Source organism: Perca flavescens, chromosome 9 (assembly GCF_004354835.1).
Source record: "Perca flavescens isolate YP-PL-M2 chromosome 9, PFLA_1.0, whole genome shotgun sequence".
Lineage (NCBI taxonomy): Eukaryota > Metazoa > Chordata > Actinopteri > Perciformes > Percidae > Perca > Perca flavescens.
Genome location: NC_041339.1, coordinates 5993060 through 6011252, shown reverse-complemented (window position 1 = coordinate 6011252; position 18193 = coordinate 5993060). Strand labels below are relative to the sequence as shown.

At 40.3% G+C, this 18193-nt stretch overlaps 1 protein-coding gene across 6 annotated transcripts in view; it reads right to left on the bottom strand.

The window, feature by feature from the left end:
* szt2 (SZT2 subunit of KICSTOR complex) overlaps positions 1-18193 on the bottom strand; it is a 161174-nt gene that overhangs the window by 42808 nt on the left and 100173 nt on the right. For 4 of the 6 annotated variants that reach the window (XM_028586980.1, XM_028586986.1, XM_028586982.1 and 1 more), the window contains 8 exons: positions 14017-14208; positions 12189-12391; positions 10552-10718; positions 9011-9108; positions 8718-8850; positions 5676-5806; positions 4131-4178; positions 734-855 (listed from right to left, as the gene is read on the bottom strand). In XM_028586980.1, coding sequence (XP_028442781.1) covers positions 734-855; positions 4131-4178; positions 5676-5806; positions 8718-8850; positions 9011-9108; positions 10552-10718; positions 12189-12391; positions 14017-14208 — 1094 coding nt within the window. The remainder of the gene's footprint in view (positions 1-733; positions 856-4130; positions 4179-5675; positions 5807-8717; positions 8851-9010; positions 9109-10551; positions 10719-12188; positions 12392-14016; positions 14209-18193) is intronic. The other 2 variants (XM_028586981.1, XM_028586984.1) reach the window with 2 other exon arrangements.

Here is an 18193-nt window from a genome sequence, read left to right as displayed (position 1 = left end):
TGTTTAACATAAAACAGCCCCAAAATCATCATCACCAAATCCACCATACTCAGTTTAAATAAACAATACTTTTAGCATGTATACATCCAGCATATTTGCACATGTAAATGGGTGAATTAATTTTTTTTTTTTTTTTCAACCAAACCAGAGTGGTGATTGTTGGAGCAGTGTAAATATGAACCAAGACAGCTTTGCATAGTTTTATATTGCTTTGAATGAAGTGTGTTTTACGATGATAAAATTACTGTTTATTTACATGGAGTCTGGTGGGTTTTGCAATAGCGTTTCCAGGCTGTTGCTGGTTAAACAAAAAAGTACTTTACTTTTTAAAAAAAAAGGTTTATCTCTGTAGGGATCCTTTTAGACACTTAGAATAATAATCTGAGCCTGTCAGTGGCAAAAACAGTTAGTGGACAAAAATTAAAGGTGCACATTTGCCCATTAACGTTACATTACAGCTTGTTTTGCCACTGCTTACTGAGGCGATCATTAATACTGGACCAGTTTCAAAGATTGTTGTTCCCATCAGTCACTTGGACACAAACACACTGGAAAATAGGATCCAGGTTGGAAAAAAAAAAGGAAGGTACCCTTTAACACAACCGTTGTTCAGTGTTCAGAGATGTATTCTCAGCTGAAACAATCAGGACCTTTTGTATTTTTAAGAACTCTGTCTTGTTCTCTTGGCCTAAAGGGGCATTCACAATACTGAGGCTGCCATATGCCAAGTCACCTTTTTGTCCAGGATGCTGATGAAGAGGAACCTCTGGCGGGGAGCCAGCCCGGCCCCGGCCTGGCTCGGACCGAACCAATCACTCTGCTCCAGAGCCTCGAAGCGCTGGAAGCCCTTATGAGCTGGGCAGGAGAGAGAGAAACTCAGTGAAATGGCACAGCAATATGAATCAAAGTCCTTTTACACTGACTCCCTAATGACTGTCAGGACACTCTTTTATCTGTTCTTAACTGTAGGATAACGGTCAATGGATAGCCCCCATACCATGCCTTTGGGATCAACTTTTTACATGTAATTCATTTTAATTTGCACATGTACTGAGAAACTGCCCAGCGGGTCTTTATGAACCCAGAAGCCAAATGCACTTAATTACCCAGGATTCTCTGAGAGGTTTCCAAGGGTTTTGACACATGACTGACAGCTTTGCCTATTGGAAGAAACAGCAATGCTGCTCTGGAAATTCCAGCCATTTGTCAGAGAGAAAAAAAAAGTGCTGAAAATGATCAGTGGGAGAGAGAACAAAAGGGTTTATTTTCCTCTGCGTTCCACAATAACATGTTAACATATTATTCAGAATATTCAAGAATCCAGTATCTATATATATGTTGGGGACATTATATCTAAGTCGGAAGGACATTATGAGGTAATGCCGTTACCGGAGATTGGTCGAATGGTATTTCAATTTGCTTCAACTCTTAGCTCTTTTAAACCAAACAAATGTATTTTTCCCAGCAGCATTCATTTCCCCGTTTGCTGTGTTTTTCCTGCCACGTAAGTGTCTCCTGTCATTTCACATGCAGCCACTCCCTCCTGCCCTGCGGTAACCACCTTTCCTGCCATTTCCATCCCCGCCCACCTGCTCAGCTGTTCCCACTTCCCCCGTCACCCCTGCAGTATATACCCACCCATTTCCACTCATTCCCTGCCAGATTATCTATTTTGCTTACGCCTTCACTTTCCAGCCTTTAGTTCTGCCTGCCTGATGCTTTTTCAGATAGCTTTGCCTGTATTGATTATTCCACTTTTTTGACCATAATGCTCATCTCTGACTCGTGCATCTGGGTTCAAACCTGAGCCTTTTCACTTCAAGCTCTTTATTTACAGTATTAGAACAACACTAAAATAGCACTACCATTTATAAGCCTTTGTTTTTAATTTAGGGATGCACTGAATCCAGTATTCGGGTTCGGATTCGGTCAAATATTGGGCTTTTTGACGGGGTTCGGTTTCTGAATCACCGAACCAAACCCTACGCTTGCACTACATGCGCTACACTGGTCGACATAATGATACCGCCGTTGGTTACGGGAAGGTGTTTACGTAGGTGGACTGTTCAATGCAGTAGGCTGTGAGAAAGTGAAATGGAATTCGTGAGCCGAAAAAGTGTTGTTGGGCAGTACTTTCAGTCAAAAGAAGGCCCACCCAACATGCCTTCATCATACCCTGGTTAGCGAAAATTTGCCAAAAACAATTGTCGCTCATCTGGCGATCGCGATGTGCAAAGAGCGTGTGAATTCAAAATGAAGTTGTTACATTTAACTATTTTAGAGGCTGTGGACGTTGTTTATTCATTAATGTGTTTACTGTGTTAATGGACTGAGGATGGGAGTAGGATTTGGTATTCAGTTTTGGATTCGGCAGAATGTTAACCAGTGGATTCAGTATTTGGCCGAACCCCAAAGATCTGGATTCAGTGCATCCCTATTTTAATTATCTTGTTATTGTCTCCTTTATTTCTTATTTTCAATGTATGGTATTTTTCTTTTTATTGTCTTTTTAATTAACTCATTGGACTCTATTTTCACTCAGCACAAAGTGCAGCTCTGTACTGGCAAAGTGACATGTACTCTGGCACACTGACGTCTGCCGGGGAGTAAGCTCCACGCTTGTCTTTAGGGCCGTACGTACTTACTTTTTAAGTCACTAAAGTTACTAATATAAAAAAAAGATTGAAGATATAACTTTACTTACTGTCCTAAATATGCTCAGCACAGATATTTAAATAAAGATACACCCATCACCAATAGAAGTGAAATGTTGATTAAATGTATCTTCTTAAGTATTTGATCCAAATTTGGAGGTTCTGATTCAAATCTTAGTCAATCAGCTTAAATAACTGATATAACATGAATGAACTTTTAACTGAGATGTTGGGAGACTGATCCTGTCACATCAACTGATCTTTTGACCACACAAGACTCACCATCTGTTGGAGTTGTTGGCACTGCAAAAACACACAGTCTACTCTGATTGTACAGCGCTGTTTCACAGATTCTTCCCTCACAAATGATCTTTGGCTGAGTGCAGACCACTGGCTCGCGACAGCCAAAAGATCACTTTGGGCCTGTTTATCAAGCTTCTTGTGAAATTAACGTTAATTAGCAACAGCTGATATAATCTGCAGCCATTGAAGTTTGTCATTTTTGCCTCTAAAGTATCGAAAAATGCCGAAAAATGTAATATCCGATTTCAATACCTAAGGAGTAAATCTCATCAGAGTCCGTGAGACAATCAGCATGCAGCATGCTTCCACCAAGATCTCATAACGTCAGTGACTGGCTGTCTAACGTTACACGTCGTAGAGGCACGCAGGACAAACTCTACGTTACACATAGACGGCTCACGTAGTAGGAGCTGAAACATAAATAAATAAATGTGTGCCGTAATGTATATTGTTCTAATTTCTTTTTTTTTTTTTTTTTTTTTTTTAGTATCGAAAAAAGTATCGTTTAAGAAACCGTATCAAAGTCCCGGTACTGGTATGGAATATTTTTGAACGATACCCAGCCCTAGCCAGTATTGGTGTCTCGCCGGGCGCTGTATTCAGAGGAGAGGTGTGCCACTGCCAATCCAGGGCTACTGTTCTACAATATTTCTGTCACTTTAATTAGGGAAGGTGTACCCACATGAACCTCTTCAAAATCCCTCTCCCTTTAGTCACTTGACAGTGCTTTGTGCCTCACGCCTTGATTCACAAAAACAGGGCCTTGTTTGATGCCTTATGTAAATATGTAACGCAGTTAGAATTGCATTTGAGGAGTTTGAAAGTTGTCCACTTTTAGGCGGTGTTGTGTGTTAAATAATACATTTATTGTGGCCGGGTTAGCTCAGTTGGTAGAGCAGGCACACATGTATAGAGGTTTACTCCTCGACGCAGCGGCTGCAGGTTTGACTCTGACCTGTGACCCTTTGCTGCATGTCATCCCCCCCTCTCCTTTCATGTCTTCATCTGTCCTGTGAAAATAAAGGCCTAAAATGCCCAAAAAATAATCTTAAAAAAAAAAAAAAATAATACATTTATTTAATAAAGACAACCCAAAACATATATTAAGCACTACATTTCTATCGAAAGCAGCAATTTAAAACATCCCATCAGCATTGATGTGTGCAAACTTACGTGTGAACCTATTTAGCACTGGGGTGTTTTCCTCATCTGAACTGTCTTCTGTAGGCAAACAGAGATGGTACAAACAGCAAGGCGGCATGGACAGTGAATAGCAGAGCTTGACACACACGGAGCAGACACTTGCAAAATAACACAGTGATGTTAGACAGCTGTTAGCACAGACATAGAAACAGAAACAAAGAGCGGCAGCAAGAATAGCATGTTGGAAGCTTGGACTCAGGCTAAGACCTCCTCCCATGAGAGCAAAACAGGTGTTAGCAACATGCAGCAGCTAAGTCTTTACACGCTGTCATCGACCAATATGGGCCTTCATTAACATTAATCAATATCAGCTCCTCTGGATAGCCTCTGTTTGTTTTAATTTATTTTCTTTACTGAATATAAGTCTCAATTCACACTTCCGTTGTTATGTATAAAGGCACAATGAGTAGGATTTCCCTAAAAAACTGTTTAGACTGGGCGCCCAGATAGCTCAGTTGGTAGAGCGGGCGCCCATGTACAAGTACATTTTTAAAGGGTTTGAATGCATTTGACTTCACCACACCGCAGACTGTATGAGTTGTACTGTAGCTGGTGTGGTATTGGGCCAATCACATGTCGCATTAAAGCCAAAGGAACACTTGCAGTGATTAGCTGCGAGCAAAACATACAAGTCTTCTTTTTAGATCTGGGTACAAAAAGTACTAAATGCATGTATCGTTGGACTGGAGAAGCTTTGATGGTATTGGGTTATTTCAGTCGATACACAGCCCTATTGATGAGTAAACCAGACTTTTGTTCATAGGTGCAACTCAGCGTCTAGCCTGCCAAAAACCCAGAATAAGATTTTGGACTGATTTGGAGCGGAGTGGTCACCTGCACCCGTCAACAAACTGTGGGAAGTCCCCCCGTTTTACCCTCAGCTTGTTTCGCTGCTGAAAGATGCGAGTACACCTTTTGATACATAAAACGGTGTGTGTGTGTGTGTGTGTGTGTGTGTGTGTGTGTGTGTGTGTGTGTGTGTGTGTGTGTGTGTGTGTGTGTGTGTGTGTGTGTGTGTGAGTGTGTGTGTGAAACTGCTTCTGTGTTGAGCAAAACCAATGATATGTTACAGTTTAGGCACTCAAATTTCACATTTCCAGGACCTGCGAGTTCTACATCTTCACTAATTTATTTGGTTTGTTCAGTTGAATCCAATTTTAACGTTGGACAACACACAGAAAACAACCTAACAAGGCAAAAATATGGGGTAAATACTGTATATAGAGGTAAAAATCTTTTCAAACTAAGTACTTGCTAGCTTCTCAATCACCCATGTCATAGAAAAGTTCAAATGAATTTGCTGTTGCAGTTGCCTTTGAATTAGTACCTGGAGTTACTTCTTAGGACTACATGCAACTTACAAACTGGAAAATAAATGAGTATTTCAAACGAAGCCTAACTGATTATAGATGACAATTATGTTGTATAATGGATTGCAAATCATTCATTGTGTTACACTGTGTCTACTAGGATGAGCACTGGCAGCAGGTGGCTGCTGTGAATTTGTGCAGTTACCTTGCTCTGTGCTATAGTGCCACTGATGGAAATTGCGGCCAATGAGAATAAAGCTCCTTGTAGTGTCTGGAGGCTGGCTCAGGTTCTGGACAAGGGGGAATGGTACAAACATGTCTCCAGATCGGGGACAGCTGAAAAGGTTAAAGAGACAGAGAAAGCAGTTATTGTGATGTATACGTAACACAATATTGGTTTGAGTTATTAAGAATGAAGGTATGCAAGATGATTAAAGGATTAACAGGATTTTTATCCCTTTTGTCTCCTAATGTCTGTTAACTCTGCTGTTGGTTTGTGTCCCACCTCAAACAGCCAGTAGGCATCACTAGTGCAGCAATATATAATAAGGACGTAATCCTTAACGGGCTTCCCACCAGGCGAGCGCTTGTGTATGTTGGATGCAAGAACAAGGCGGAGGAACTACTTACGACCGGGAATAAAACCCTGTCTCTACGGTAGTGCTCAAGAATGTTGCCCCTGCAGCATCTGTATACTCACAGACTTCAAATTGGGATGCAATCCAAACTTTTATTGATTGTTATCTGTCTGGCAAGGGAAAGGGAGCCAGTACTGACTGGAAGAAACTTAGTTAGATGATTGTGTCAAAATAAAATGTCATAGTACATGTGTGATCTGAAGTTATCATCCAGTCGGTTGGAATGATGCAAACAAAAGTAAAATACAAGATAAAAAATATCTGCATGGTTCTCTCGGTCTCGAAATACTGTGCCTTCTCTGCCATGTCTTTATTTGAGATAAGTCACTGCTATACAGTAAGCTTCCCCTAAATCTTGGAGCTAAGGACATTGTAAAATACAATCAGTAAAACTTTTGTCTTTTTTTAAGGTTGTTTTCTATGGAAGTAAATCTTTTTCATCGGATTTTGAAATTAAAATGCCACTGAATTTCTAGCACTGAATATTTATGCATTGAAATTATGTATCTGAATGTTTTGCCTCTAAATTTTACTCTTCAAACTCTCAACAACTAATTTTCACCTTTATTTTTCTAAGTTCATAAATTAAGAATCAAAAATTCAACAAATATATATTATAATATACCAAAATCAACAGGAGTTATATGAAATATCCCTGGCCAGTCTGAGCATACTATTATTGTGAGCTTCCACAAGGAGTGTGCTAATGGTAGTCCTATAACCTTCAATAGACTCATGGACAAGTTTATTTCCTCAATCGTTTATTTTAATAACAAAACACAATTATCCATTGTAAGATAAAAGGCAACCTGCGGTTATCTGCCTTTGGGAGTTATAAAGCTCCACAAGTGATTGTGGGCATAACGTTTACGAGCTCGCTGGGCATCTAAGGCTATAACACTAATGCACACCTGTAGGACAGACCAGTGTTCAGAGAGGCATTATCAGACCTGAATGACAACGAATGTTTTGTTCATGTTAATAAAAAAGTTTGAGCAAATGTTGGCAAGCAATGTTTTATAAAACGCTCGTTAAATAAAAGTATGTTAAAGAGAGACGTATGTCTCTGCCCTGTCAGACACTGCTCTCCCTCGCCTATGGCTGTGGCTCTGTGTGTGTGTGTGTGTGTGTGTGTGTGTGTGTGTGTGTGTGTGTGTGTGTGTGTGTGTGTGGGCTTGTTTAACTATATTCGTGGGGTCCAAGAACCGGCAGTCCAGTATACTTGTGGGGTCCCGACAGCTTTGTGGGGCCAAAATGCTGGACCCCACAAGTTGAAAGGACTGTTTGAGGGTTAAGACTTGGTTGTAGGATTAGCGATAGAATTAGGTTATGGTTAGGGTGAGGGTAAGGGTAAAGGTTAGGCATTTAGTTGTGATGGTTGAGGTTAAGGTTAGGGTAAGGGGCTAGGGAATGCATTATGTCAATGACGGATCCCCACAAAGATAGTGCCACAAACACGTGTGTGTGTGTGTGTGTGTGTGTGTTCCAGCTTGTAAACGTTACGCCCGCAATCGCTTATAACTCCAAAAAGGCAGATAACCGCAGGTTGCAGTTTATCTTATAATGGATACTTGTGTTTTGTTATTTAAACAAACGATTGAGGAAATAAACTTGTCCATGAGTCTATTGAGAGACTTCCAGCTGACAGCGGGGTCTGTGAGCATCCCTGGTCAGCTGGCGAGCGAGCGATCCTGGCAGCCACCAGCTGGCTGTCATGTCATATCGGAGCAAATGTGCAATTGGCCATCAATTTTCGTGAAAGGGCCAATATCCAAACTCTACACAGTTGATTTCTTAGTTTCCAGTTGTCGGCTGCAGCTACTATGGCAAACTCCCGTTCCAGATTCTAGAACCGATTGCTTTTCCTTGGGTTCCCGGATGCTAACACAGAATTTGAAACATTACATTTTGCAGCTGAATTTGGCCTGTTGAATTTGAGCAAGTTGAAAATATATAAGTTGAATTTTTAACATTACATTTTGCATCTGAATGTGGTATATTGAATTTTTAACGTTGCATTTTTGATTCTTAATTTATGAACTTTTGAAAATTTGTTGTTGAAAATTTGAAGAGGAAAATTCAGAGGAAAAAAAATGCAGATACATAATTTCAATGCAAAATATTCAGTGCTAGAAATTCAATGGTTTTTTGATTTCAAAATCCAATGAAACAGATTTACTTCCATAGTTTTCCCCCGGACATGACAATTTGCTCAGCTTGTTTAAGGGAAGACAAACACAACGGACAATATTTTCGTACGGCATTTTTGCAACCAGGCACCACAGTAGCAAAAAACTAACTTTTCTGAAATAAAATACTGAAATGCCTGAAAGCATTTGAAATGTTAGTTTTGAGTTTATGCCCTGTAAGGTAGTTGAACTGTTTGTATTTAAATTCTTAAAGTAGTGGAACTACTGCTGAGAACACATCAAATGTCAGCTGTTTTTTAGAAGGTGAAAACAGCAGCAATGTCGGCCGAAGTCTCAGCAATAAAAGCAGTTGTAAAAAGTTGTGACAAGTCAGCACTTGAGGCGGTCGTACTTTCAGTTGAAGTGTAACGGTGAAGACCCATTTTACCGCTCATCTCATACCCAGCACAAACAACTCACCTCGTCTTTTCAAATGCCTTCACTGTCGTGTCACTGGCCAGAGAGCTGACCAAATTGACAATCTCTGCTAAGATGGAAGGCAGCAGGAAGTGCGAAGCCATTTCAGCCGTGCACTGCTGAATGGAGGGGCAGCCTGTTTTCCAGCAGCCGGGTCAGAAAAGAGATAACAGGTTGAGAAAAAAAAAAAAAAAAAAAACCTCAGAATATAAAACCGCTCATTGTCAGAAGATGCAGTCTTTCTGATAGATTGTTTCCCATTCTGGCAGAAAATATGAGACTTAAATAACACTTACCGAGTTTAGCCATGAAAGTGATCCATGGCTGGCAGGTAACCTGGTAGACGGGGTGTAGAGTGCCTGCATCTCCCTCCTCCAGCTGATACATCTGCCTCCTACACAGCCAAAAACAACACCCATAGTGCATCAGGGCATGTTTACAGCTGCTGTAGCACCAACAGACATGAGCTGTGGGGGTTTAAAGGCTTGTTGAGCGTTGTCAGTAACAGTAACACAGGGATTTCTAGGTCAGGGGCGAAGGTAACTCATGACACGGCTAACCCATGGTATTGAGGGTTTCCCCCAGAAAAGTTGTTAAGCCCTGTGGCAAGTGTCATTTTTTGACAATGGTCCAGCTGATGGCAGCGTTAATTTAGAGCCAAATAGTTTCTGTGCTAACAGAATCACGGACGGAATCGCAAAATTGAGAGTTTAGCTATATAAGCTATAAGACAGATTTCATAGGGCCCTACATTAAGTCAGTGCTAAAAGCTAACTGGAGATTTGAAAATGTGATTTCATCTACGTTTGCAACTGAGCTGCCCCATTGTAACTGTAGTTTAAAAAACATCTTTAAAATACATACAAATAATTCCCAGTGGCTTGGTCCTGGTGGGGGGCAACTTAGGCCCGGTGGGCCACCAGGCTTGCAGTACACTGGTGGTAAACCCTGCAATACTGTAGTAGTAGTGCGTTGTACACTTGTAAGTGTTATTAGCAATTCGATTGTAGGCATCATTTCAGTCTGAGAGCATCCAGATCTAAACCTCCTGGTCTAGCTTTCGAGAACAAACGCATCACCACATAGAAGAACCTTATACTGTGTCATGACAGTGCCTCTTCTCTGTGCATATTCTGTGACACAACTCAAAAAGAGCCTCAGACATTAAACCGCAGCCCACATTAGCTTTCCAACTGATTTTTTTTCTTCTTCTTTTCCAGTGTATTTGACAGGGATAATGCTGATGGATCAACAGGAAACTGCATGAAAAAAGGCCAACGTCTATCTGTTGTCCCTGGCCAGATGTTAAAAAGAAGTACACGGGACAAACTTTAGATATAGAACATAATAAATATGTACGGGTGGCTGGAGGTAAAACCCACATGAATGTCTCCTTGGCATGCTAAACGAGCTACCAAGTAAAGAATCCACCAGGGGAAAACTGCCCCGCTCGGGTCAGTTTCCAGACCAGATAGTAGCACTTTTTTAACATTAAAAACCTGCATTGTGTCTACCTGATTAATGTGTCTCCGATATTCACACTCCTTTAGCTCTGGTTTCGGTCTTCACCAACTCTTTAGTAAAATAGCTGGCGCTGCAGCTACTAAATGTTCCACTATGTTCCCCAGCTAGTCTCTAAATGTGTCCGTCTGCTGTTTGGTTGCTGAATACAGTGTTCAGTGCACTGCCCGCCCATTCACACCTCTAATCCCTCTTTTTAATATAAAAATAGTTTTAATTGCAAAAACCCTTTTGTGGTCAAATGTTTCAACTCTAGCTCCCATTGGTAATAACTCAACGCACTGATGTTACTGATAGAGTTGCAGTTATACTCTACCTCTGGGTCTGCTCCAGCTCCACAGCCAGAGCTTTCTCCTGGCTCCACTGCTGCTTGACGTTCTCCGTCTTGTGTCTTCGTCGTGCTACTCGGCCCTCCTCTCCTCTTTCTTGCACTATGTCGTCAGTTGTCTTTGGGCTCCCGAGCTCGGATGAATCTGGCTTACTCTGCAACACATTGAAGTCACAAATAACAAATATAAGCTCTGTGTGTAGCACTGGCTCATTTGGAGGAATACAGGCGAAAATGTAAGCACAGGTTTCAAGTTAAACGCCACTTCGGGCAAGTAAATATAAAAACCCACTTGCCCGTTCGGGCGTCATCGTATCATAATCATTTGATTTGAATGTGCCGTTGGCCAATCAAGATATGAGTTGGCGCTTGATGCTTTTGATGTGTTTTCAACATCAAACATCTTCTTCTTTTTTTTTAAGATAATTTTTTGGGCTTTTACGCCTTTAACTTTTGACAGGACAGCTAGGTGAGAAAGGGGAGAGAGAGGGGAAGACATTCAGGAAATCGTCACAGGTCGGATTCGAACCCTGGACCTCTGCATCAAGGCATAAACCTCTCAGTACATGTGCGCCTGCTCTACCAGTGATCCAACCCGGCCACTTGCGGACGTATTTTTTCTCCGAAGTTTGGCAAAAGTTGGCAAAAATTAAGTTTTAAGATGGAACATGTTAGTCAAACCCTATTAGTTAATCATAATTTAAAGGACAATTCTAAAACCTCAAATATTGACTCACCAATTCACCACTAGAAATAGTTGAGTAACGTTATTATTATTATTATTATGTATTCATCTTGTTTTTAGTTAGATTTCTTGTTGTAATTTCTTTTTTTATCATCAATTTATGATTTCATCATAATTACAAAACTGTGAAAAAGTCTATAGCTATTCCAAACTCTGTACTCGTATATATATATATATATATATATATATATATATATATATATATATATATATATATATATATATATATATATATATATACACACACACACACACACACACACACACACACACACACACACACACACAGTCAAAAGTTTGGGGTCACTTAGAAATGTCCATTCCACTCCATTATAGACAGAATACCAGCTGATCTGAGTGGGTGGCTGATCTTTAATGCAATATCTACATTGCCCATTATCAGAAACCATTCATCCAATGTTCCAAAGGCATATATATATATATATATATATATATATATATATATATATATATATATATATATATATATATATATATATATATATATATATATATATATATATATATATATATATATATATATATATATATATATATATATATATTCCTTCAGTTTAGAGGTTGACTTATAATTGACATTTTGGTCTGTTGGTGTTAGATTATTAATGTTAAACAGGAAGTGAGTATCAAAAATTTACAGAAAACAATGTGAATAATATCATGAGGTAGGTAACTGTTGAAGCTATTATTTCAGTCAGCAAATTTAAAGAAATCACAGTGTCACTATAATGTTAATTTAACCCAGTTATACAACCTATTTACAATAATACGTCCATGCATATTGTTTCAAACTGTAATGTAGCCAGTGATTAGGAAACACAGAGTTCCTCGATGAAAGGCTTTCCCAGGAGGAACTGACCTGAAGTATGTCCCAGAAGCTGCGGCGGGTGCTCTTGCTGGTGGGTGTGGTGGACTCGGGCGTGGCGGTCCCTGTCCCGGAGGTGCTCCCTACAGGCTGGGTTAAGGTGATAGGAGCTGGGCAGCTTTTAAAGACTCGGGAGCCACTGCTCTGCCTGGGGCTGTCCTTCACTTCCTTCACCTCGGGCAAAGGAATCAGCAGCCCTGAAGACACATTTTAAAAGAAAGAAACAAACAACAAGGCAGTTATATCCAAGTCAGGGTTCTCCCTGTCATTATTCTAAGGTTTAGCTGCAGCACCCGAGCCGAATAAATGTAAATAAAAGACTTTGATCTAATGATTGTAGTTGGAATGCTTTAGTAAGTTTTTTCTTTAAGCTTTTTGAGTGTTACTTATTTATGATCTGCTCTAGCTTTTCCAACGTTTTAGACAGATATGAAAGTAATAAAAATGGTACAAAATGATGTGAAAAAGAGATGCAAAACTACCACAAAGAGACACAAACCACCTACAAAGAGATGCAAAAACCTAAAAATTATTTATTAAACCTTAAAGTAGGGACCTTAAAGGTCCCATGGCATGGAAATTTCACTTTATGAGGTATTTTAACATTAATATAAGTTCCCCCAGCCTGCCTATAGTCCCCCAGTGGCTAGAAATGGCGATATGTGTAAACCAAGCCCTGGGTATCCTGCTCTGCCTTTGAGAAAATGAAAGCTCAGATGGACCGATCTGGAATCTTCTCCTTATGAGGTCATAAGGAGCAAGGTTACCTCCCCTTTCTCTGCTTTGCCCGCCCAGAGAATTTGGCCCACCCATGAGAGAGAGACATCATGGCTTTCAAACAAGCAAAGTGGCAGATGGTCAAGGCCACACCCCCACCCTCCACCTTGCCCCCACCCCCTCTCTCCTCCTCAATAGCTACAGACCTAGAGATGGCACATACTGAGGAAAGCTCATTACGGGCTCTAGTGGCTGTAATTCTGCACCAAGGCTGAATTTCCGGAAAGAGACTTCAGATACAGTATTAGGGGACCACTAAGGTCTATATAAAAGAGACTTCAGATACAGTATTAGGGGACCACTAAGGTCTATATAAAAGAGACTTCAGATACAGTATTAGGGGACCACTAAGGTCTATATAAAAGAGACTTCAGATACAGTATTAGGAGACCACTAAGGCCTATATAAAAGAGACTTCAGATACAGTATTAGGGGACCACTAAGGTCTATATAAAAGAGACTTCAGATACAGTATTAGGGGACCACTAAGGTCTATATAAAAGAGACTTCAGATACAGTATTAGCGGACCACTAAGGCCTATATAAAAGAGACTTCAGATACAGTATTAGGGGACCACTAAGGTCTATATAAAAGCATACAGCACCATGTCATGGGACCTTTAACCCCCCGCCAAATACACACACCTTAGTCTTCCAAAAAGCTAGGGAAAACACTGTAAGTACATTTGAGACTTTGTATTTTGCCAGTAAAGAACACATAATATATTCAAGCAGCTAAAGTTTTAGTAAAAATTAAAAATGTGGCCCCAGCTGCAATTCACTGTCCCTATCGTCACTCCCGTGCTCTGGTTCCAGCGGCTCGTCATGCTCGCTGCCAGTTGGCTCGCTATTTGGCGCCATCTGCTGTTGTGAATGTTTATTGACATATAAAAGTCCCGACCCCCGAATATCAGACAATCTCACGTTTTTCAGACATATTTATATTTGGGTCGATACGTTACATGGTAGTCATTGATCAAGAAAAAAACTATGGGAGGTTTTTTTTTGGTGAGGAAACATACGCTGAAAAAAAATATGAGCTCACCTTTAGCCTCTTCTCTCTGAGCTTTGGTTGCTGGGCAAAGCACCCCCAAACACAGAGGATTGGGCAAGATTTTCAGCTCCATGACGACGTCACAGAGCGCGTGGCGCAGCGCCCCCTGCAGTTTATCGCTCAGCTGTAAGGGGCTGACGTTGCCTTGTTCCCAGATGTCAAAGCGCACGTACAGCTGTGGCTCTGTTAGAATACAAGCAGACACAATAGTGATTGGCAGCTTTAAAGGAACACGCCGACTTATTGGGAATTTATCATATTCACCGTAATCCCCAGAGTTAGACAAGTCGATACATACCCTTCTCATCTCCGTGCGTTCTGTAAGGCTGTCTGACGCCGCCTGCGGCATCAGGTCATCACAGAACATGCAGGTGAATGGTTCCAGTAATCCTACTGCTCTGAATAAGTGACAAAATAACTCCAACATGTTCCTATTTACATGTTGTGATTTGTATAGTCACAGGGTGTACAAAAAACAACGTAACATGAGACACAGCCATTTTCTATCCCTAAACAAACCGGGAACTATATTCTCAGGCGGAAGAATATAGTACTTTGGCGGAGTGATATGCTCGCAGCAAGACTGTCTGAGAATATAGTTCCCAGTTTGTTTACGCTTAGAAGATGGCTGTGTCTCATGTTATACATTGTTTTGTGTACACGCTGTACAAATCACAACATGTAAATAGGAACATGTTGGAGTTATTTTGTCACAATTTGGAGCAGTAGGATTACTGGAACCATTCACCTCCAGGATCTGTGCTAGGCTAAGCTAATGCTGGAGCCGTCAGACAGCATTACAGCACGCCCGGAGATGAGAAGGGTATGTATTGACTTGTCTTACTCTGGGGGTTACGGTGAATAAGCTAAATTCCCAATAAGTCGGCGTGTTCCTTTAACACCTTTGACTCAGTACTCACATAAACTGGATAAAAATACTGTAAGACAAAGACTCGGCACTAAATAATATTGTTTCAGAGTAGGGCTGCACGATATAAGGAAAATATGTGATAACGTTTCTGAATATCGCAATTACAATATCACTTGCGATAAATAAACATAGATTTTAGAGTGAACTCAATTCTGCTGCTTTCAGTATTCTGCTTAAGTAAAACAATTTGCTTGTTGAATTTGAAACAAATAAAAGGAAATAATTTCCAACTTTCTTTAATGGAACAAATTGAACTGAAAAAAAGGCAGCACTTAAAAAAGAATGACAGTTACATTTTAAAGTGCAGTTTTCTACAGATTTTTTCTTTCAACTAATACAGAAAATGTGTCTATCGCGATATGTCGCAGCCTTTCGCAATATGTACTGTATATTGCGACAGTTGATATCACGAAGACGATCAAAAAACAATACATTGTGGAGTCCTAGTTTAGAGTGGTTTTAAAATAGATAAAGACAGATGAGTACTAGGGCTGCACCATATGAGGAAAATGACGATGACATTGAATATCGCTATAACGATATAACTTGCCATATAAAAACAGATATTAAAGTGTTCTCAGTTCTGCTGCTTTCAGTATTCTGCTGAAATACAAGAAAATGCTTGTTGGATTTAAAACAAATGAAAGGAAATAATTTCCAACATTCTTTTATTGAATTCATTTTACATTGAATTGGATAGAAAGACAGGGCTAAAAAAAGAATGCAATTCATTTCAAATGCAGAAAATCTCTGAGTGTCTATCGTGATATGTCGCAGTTTTTCGCGATGTGTTTATTGGGCCAGTTGATATCGCGATGATGATAAAAAAACAAACAAATATTGTGCAGCCCTAATGAGTACATATAGTGGGGTTAGGGTTAGTGTTCTGGGAGGAGAGAGGCAGGAATCAACATTCAATTTATATAAGGAAGCAGCAGCGTTTATGGGAAATGTGGTCTTAATTTTACAGTAGGTCAGCAGTACTGACTTGAAGTTATTAATCATCTCTACCATGGTGTCATTTCTTTCTGAAGAATCACGATTATTCTGACTATGATGTATTAATATTTAAAACACAAGCCAAAGATTATCCACATCTCCCCGTGTGTCAGGCACTCACACAGACCTCGCACGCTTCATTTGTACAGTCGGATACAAATATCATACTGCTCATCTTTAGAGGGGTAATGAAAAATAATACTTAAGTTCCCGATATGGAAATAATCGAGAAACTAGACATTATGAAGAATTGCCGTTGCCACTTCTGTCCTCTGCCGCTTCCTTCTTACGCTTTTCATCAAAATTCCACATCTTGCAAACTTATAATATTTTGGGTAACCTTCCATTAACATGTTCTTAAACAGTATACAATAACACATTTTGGGACATGCATTATGATGGTCACTGAACAGTAAAGTTTTAACTAATTAAACCCGCCATTTGAGGATAGCAATATTTCAAATGCCCCAAACCAAACAGCTGGGTTCTTATTTATCACTTCTCTCCTGTTGCAACACTGACAACACAGTATGGCTAACACTTTATTAAGACAATTATATTAATGAGCCCTCAGAACCATGATTTAATGTTGATTTATGGCCCTGTGATGCAGTGTCACATTGACAAATCTAGCCTCCAGGAACAACAATCTCTTCATATTACACAGTTGTATTCATTTCCCAGGCTGATTTACTCGTTCAATTTTAGGGGCTGTTAATATTTAGACTTTAAATTTAATAGCCGGACTGTTACCCATAACACAGCTTGACATTTATGGCTGTAATTAATCCATTTCCAAATTAGTGCAGTTTATACAATAAAATGGCTCCCGGGAGTCGGGGTCTACTTACTGTAACCTTGTAAAAAAAAAATCTAATTGTAATTCAAAAAGGGAAACTGCACTGATTTGACACGTGGATTTGTAGGAGCTTTTGCCGAGTCTGAGAAAATAAACCTGAAGATGTCATTAATGCAGCGTGGGCTTGGACGTTTTAAGACGCCACCTGGTATTAAAAGGACAAATTCGGGGCAAAATGACCATTGTGGAAGTGTGGTGCTATTTTGAGCCTTGTTAGTGGTATAGAAATAGCGATTTCTTTTTACTTTACCAGTGCTCCGACGACTAGCGTTATAAGCTACTTAGCGGTTTTGGCTAAAACTGGTCACATTCGATTAGCATGAAAACTTATCCCAGAGAACGGTCGACTCGGTACACATGTGTTATTAACCCCTAGGTTCATTTTGCGCCGGATTTGTCCTTTAACATGTGATTTGTATCTGGATATCTTATTTGGAACGGTGCATATTTATTCAGGTGTAAATGCACATCAGACTCAATCAGATCACCCAGAGCACATCTGAAGGCAGCCTGTCTCACATTGGGATCTAATCACAGCCAGGTATAAATTACATGTGTACAGTCTGACCACATTCTCAGAACAACGGAAAACCAGAGTCAAATTCCTTGCACCTGTACACATACTTGGCCAATAAAGCTGATTCTGGTCATTTCCCTGCATTTATTCAATAAGTTTACTTTTATAGTACCATATCTTATTATTAGGGATGGTAATTGCATTCATGCGTGAATATGGACCTTCATTTTTGCTTCATCTTGCATTTTTTTACATTCAAGGGCATTACTGCATCAAGGCACCTATTGTATTAATTCATGAACCTCATGTCATCAGTAAACTGTTCACGTTTACCAACTTGACCAGTGTATTTAGCTTTATACAGGGCCACGAACGGATCAGGCCCAGCTTATACATCCAGGACATGGTCAAACCCTACACCCCAGCCCGCCCTCTCCGCTCTGCATCAGCCAACCTGCTTGCTGTGATGGAATACACCTGAACTCACCTCCCTGTAAGACCAGCATGCCACTATGGCCGCCAGTGCATTTGCTATTTAAACGACGTGGGCACTGGATGGGAAATTGACAACTTCGTCGTTATGAGGCTCTGACACACCAACCCGACGGCCGACGGTCGGCAGAAAAGGCAGTCGGACAAGGATCAGTCGGCTCCCGTCTCCCCGAGTTGGTCAAAAAAGTGCTTCGGAACACATCGAAGCGACGCCGACTTGAGCGTACGTTCTACGCGTGTGAGAGATGTAATACGTCTCCATAACAGCATAAAACCAGCAAAAATGACAGAACATCTCTCTAGACCTAATAAACACAGAGCACGCTGTCGTCAGTCATTGTTTTCATCAGAGAGTGTTGATAGTAGTCAA